Raw genomic sequence first — 5,143 nt, 5'->3', positions numbered from 1 at the left:
GAAAAGTGCAGAGGTGATGCTATCAGAAAACAATGGATGTTTAGTTCAAAGTTAATGAGGTGGGAGACAATGATGCTAGAAGTTAGAAAAGTAAAATAAATAGATGGAAGATATGGAGGTATAAGGAGGAAGAGAAAGGTAAAGGGAAGATTCTGAGAAAATCAGGAAGAGACAGAAAGAGAAAATAAGAGAGCAGAGAGGAGATAAGTTTATCTTAAGGAAAAGCTATGTGCCTTACATGGGGCTTATCAGAAATATATATATATATATGCATATATATGCATATATATGAAACTCTGTAGACATGACACTGTTGAGAACATTTATACAAACATATTAATTGGAAATGAATCTGAAGTTTATATTTTGCTTTATTAGCAGATTATTTCTGTTGAGACTCTATTAAGGGACTTTATTTGTGACTGTAAATTATTTGATGACCCTGTTCTATGAGGTCATCCTATGTGTCAGCATCTTCTTATCCTCCTCCTTCCTTCTTTCTTTCTTTCTTTCTTTCTTTCTTTCTTTCTTTCTTTCTTTCTTCTTCTTCTTCTTCCTTCTTTTTCTTTTTTCTATAGTTGCAAATGTCGGTTCAGTATTTTCTTCACAGCTTCTTTCACATCTTTATTTCTCATGCTGTAGATGATGGGATTTAACATTGGGGTGATCACGCCATAGGACAGCCCAATTAGTTCATCAGAAACAGTTGTGTCCTTCGACTTAGGTTTCATGTACATGAAAAGGGCTGAACCGTAAAACAAGATGACTACAGTCAGATGGGATGAACAGGTAGAGAAGGCTTTCTTTCTCCCTTCAGCAGAATTAATTCTCAGGATGGAAGAGAGAATGAAAACATAGGAGATACAAATTAGCATCAAAGGAGCTATCAATAAAACAAAACTTGCCACTGCCATGATGAATACATTTATGGAAATATCTGCACATGCGAGCTTAAGCAGGGCCAATATCTCACAGGTTACGTGATCAATAACATTACTACCACAGAAAGGCAATGTCATTGCCAGACTTGTTTGCAGTAAGGAATTCAGACCGCCCATGATCCAGGACCATGCAGCCATGTGTACATATAACATCTTCTTCATGATGGTGGGATATCTCAGTGGACTGCAAATGGCCACATACCTGTCATATGCCATCATAGCCAGGAGGACACACTCAGTGGAACCTAATCCCAGAGACAGAAACATCTGTAGAGCACAGCCAAGAAAGGACATAGATTTTCTTTCAGATGCAAACATCACCAGCATTGTGGGAATGGATGATGATGTGTAACAGATATCCAAGAATGAGAGGTTCCCAAGGAAGAAATACATAGGGGTGTGGAGGCGAGAATCGAGGATGATGATAATTATGAGAAGGCTATTTCCTAGGAGGATTATCACGTACATGATGAGGCAAAGGACAAAGAGCAAAATCCGAAGCTCTGGGTATTGGGACAGTCCCACCAGAAAGAATTCAGTCACTGTTGAATAATTCCCTGTCTCCATGTGTCCATATGACCTTTGGGTTCAGAAAAGGACATGACTCAGGGAATTTTGGTTCGATTTAACAAACACTTTCACTTTTAAAGAAATTCATGGAACAGCCCCTGCAATCAAAAAATATATTTATTTTACTGGTGATGAAAATGCACTGAGAGATCAACTCTGGTTTGACTAACACAGCACAAGATTGTGGAAATTATGCTGAAAATTTACAGACTTGAAGTTAAATATGGTTCAAGGACAAACTACTTTCTGTAGGCATTTTGGTTTCCAGGCTGGAGTGATAGTACAGCAGGTAGGGCATTTGCCTTGCATGCGGCCCACCCGGTAGACCCAAGTTCGATTCTTCCACCCCTCTCAGAGAGCCCGACAAGCTACTGAGAGTATCTTGCCCACATGGCAAAACCTGGCAAGCTACCTGTGATGTATTTGATATGCCAGACACAGTAACAACAAGTTTCACAATGTTGCTGGGCCCACTCAAGCAAATGATGAATAATGGGAGGACAGTGTTACAGTGCTACAATATTTTTGGAATTTCCCAAGCAGTATTAGAAGGCCTCAGGGTCACTTACTGTCATAATTCCTGTGGCACTCCAGATGTGCAGGGTCAATTTTAGGTCCTGTTGATGTGATAGTTCTAGGGATGGAGATTTGGGGGCTATTAGGCCCACATCCAGCAGTGTCCAAGAGTTATGAGGTGCTGAGAATGGAACTTGGGACCTGTACATGCTCCAGTCTCTGACTTACCTCCCTGGTCTGCACTGATGATAACTTTTATGTTTATTTGAATCTGAGTTAATTTTTTTTGAGTTTTTCAAGGAAAGAGTATGAAGTCAAGATCAAAACTGATAAACTGCGAATATCCCTGACTTAGGAAATGATCTTTTTCCAGACTCTTCACTGGGAAATGGGGAAAAGTCTTTGATTTTAGAATGCTGAGTCAGAAAAGTGATTTACAGACAGTATCAGAGGATCTTGGACATCATTTGGTTGCAGTGTAGGTAAAGTAAATTTGTACAACTAAGTTGGAAACATTAACAATATTGTTATCATGTTACCTTGAATATGATTTTTAAAATTCTGTTAGAATCAGTGTCTGCATATGCTCTTCTTTAATATAAGACACCTGTTATTACTTTTTTCTTAAATTTGTTATCTATAATATGCTATTTTCTCTACCCTTCTCTGTTTTTTTTTTATATCTTGGGTGCATTTTTATGTTTCCCTATATAGTTTATATAATTTTCTGTGTACTTATTAATATGTTCTTTTCTTCCTTCAGTTTTTGTATTTGATGTTTTTGGTATGCATTTCCAATTTTCCCATATTAGTTTTATTTGTCCTGAAGTGTTCTTATGTGACTGAACAGATAATGACTAATTATTATTAAGCATGCTGTAAACATATTACACTGTCGCAAACTCACTCAGATGAAGTAACTCATTTAATCTTCAGTACAACTCTAGATAACACTCATTTACCTCCAATTTTCAAGAGACTAAATAGACTCACAAAAGCTTAATTATATTTTACCTGGTTACAGAGATAATGAAATACTAAAGTCAGAATCTAGCACCCGTTCATATGATTCTACTCAACTCTCTTGTCTTTGTGCTAGACCTCTAAGATTCTTACACTGATTCTAAGTAAGAGAAGTCTATGACAGAAATGTATTTCTGTCCTGCTACACAGAAATACAAGCATTATTTTCTGTTTTGTTCACGATCATCAGTGCTATAATAGAGACCCCAAAAGGTTGTATCGCTTTTTCCCTCTCCAGTCCTTTAGGGGTATCTTGATATTTTTTAATCTGTAACAATCAATTTCATAATTATGAGTACTACCATAATCTGTAATAATGTTATCCTGTGTTTTCACCTTTTTGTATAGCAATAACATGCCTTTAATTGCCTAGTTTTTGTTTTTATTCTTGAAATTAATCTACACTTTAGGAATTTTAATTGTCCTAATTTTTGCTTTTGCTACTTTATCCACCATGACTCATCTTTTGTTATTTTCAACTGTGTGTTTATTGTTTCATATTTTCCCCAACAGTTGCCTAAATATTATTGCAGATTTATCACATAAAGGACTGTATTATTTTTTATTATACTGTCATAACGGAGAAGGCTGAGTAGAAATGGTAGAATGAGAAAAGCTGATGAAACATATACCATAACCCCACATTCATACATTGTATCCATTGCCTTTTTTTCTGTATGCAAATACTTGAAGTCACTTTGAATGACTTAATTTATGAATGTCATAGGTAACAGTAGCCCTCTCTTCCTGTAACAGACACATGAGGGAATTTATTTCCTTCACTTTATCTTTCGCTATTATTTAAATTACTTTTAGTATATGTGCTGCTGAAGCGAACACTATTTAAATTACTTTTAATAGTGTCAATTATGGGTTGGAGTGATAGCACAGCAATGCAGCCAATCCGGGTTCAATTCCTCCGCCCTCTCGAAGAGCCCCGCAAGCTACTGAGAGTATCCCGCCCGCACCGCAAAGCCTGGCAAGCTACCCGTGATGTATATGATATGCCCAAAACAGTAACAACAAGTTTCACAGGTTGTTGTGAGACGTTACTGGTGCCTGCTCCAGCAAATAGATGAACAACGGGAGGACAGTGCTACAGTGCTACAGTGTCAATTACACAATGATTTTTGGTAAGGTTGAAAAAAGATATAGTACTGATATCTTTAATATTGATAAGTATTCCATTCTTCCTCCTAGACTTCCTTTGCCTTCTCTAGTTATAGTGGTAAATAGACTTTTTTTCCCACAATGGACTTAATTATGGAATTATATTTAATTTGCTTGAAGCTAGTTTGTGAGGCAAGAAAAGAATCAAGAGAAAGGAGAAGAAATTAGAATTAGCCATTTTTTTCCCTGTAAAAGGAAATATACTAACCTTTAATTTTGTATCTTTGGACTGGCATTGTTGAAGAGGAAAAGAAGAAAGAATAATGGTAGTCTTTGTTCAAATAAGGACCCATGTGAAGGAGGACATTTGTCAGAAACCAGTGTATGAGAGAAAGCTAAAATAACTCACCCAAACCAGTTAATTCAGCATAAAATATCTTCTTTACTTCCCTCAGTTACCTTTCCTTTCACTTCTGCTTTTCTCTTCTCCAATGTTTCAGGGAAGGGGTGATAGGTCCTTTTTGCTCCTCAATAGATTTTATCAGCTGTCCTGTAAAAGATCCCATTAGAAATGCAATTGAGAGAGAAAGGGAAAAAAACCCTTCTTGTTATACAATACAACTAAAAAGATTCATTGCTTTCTCTCTCTCCCTCTCTTCTCTCTCTCTCTCTCTCTCTCTCTCTCTCTCTCTCTTTCTCTTTGTTTTTTTTGGGTCACATGTAGTAGGACACATGACTTAGTCCTGTCACTGTGCTCAGGGACGACTCAAGGGATCATAAGTGATGCTGGGGATTGAACCTAGGCTAGCTGTAGCAAGGCAAGTGTGCGCACTGAACTATCTCTCCAAGTCCAAAATAAGATTTACCACTTTCCCTACCATATTGTTACCCCTAAACCCTCTAATTGTTAATTCACTCCTGAGATCCTCAGGGCTTTGAAATATCCATGCTGTTTTTCTTTGGTGTGCTTAGCATACTGTGTT

At 37.1% G+C, this 5,143-nt stretch overlaps 1 protein-coding gene across 1 annotated transcript; it reads right to left on the bottom strand.

Annotated features, from left to right (window-relative positions):
* Positions 1-572: 572 nt before the first annotated feature.
* Positions 573-1,508, bottom strand: LOC130026648 (olfactory receptor 13D1-like). The gene has a single exon (XM_056117477.1). It carries the CDS (start codon positions 1,506-1,508, stop codon positions 573-575), a length of 936 nt encoding a protein of 311 aa, XP_055973452.1.
* Between the last annotated feature and the right edge of the window lie 3,635 nt (positions 1,509-5,143).

Source organism: Sorex fumeus, unplaced genomic scaffold (genome assembly GCF_029834395.1).
Source record: "Sorex fumeus unplaced genomic scaffold, SorFum_2.1 ptg000034l, whole genome shotgun sequence".
Lineage (NCBI taxonomy): Eukaryota > Metazoa > Chordata > Mammalia > Eulipotyphla > Soricidae > Sorex > Sorex fumeus.
This window is presented reverse-complemented; position numbering and strand designations above follow the sequence as displayed.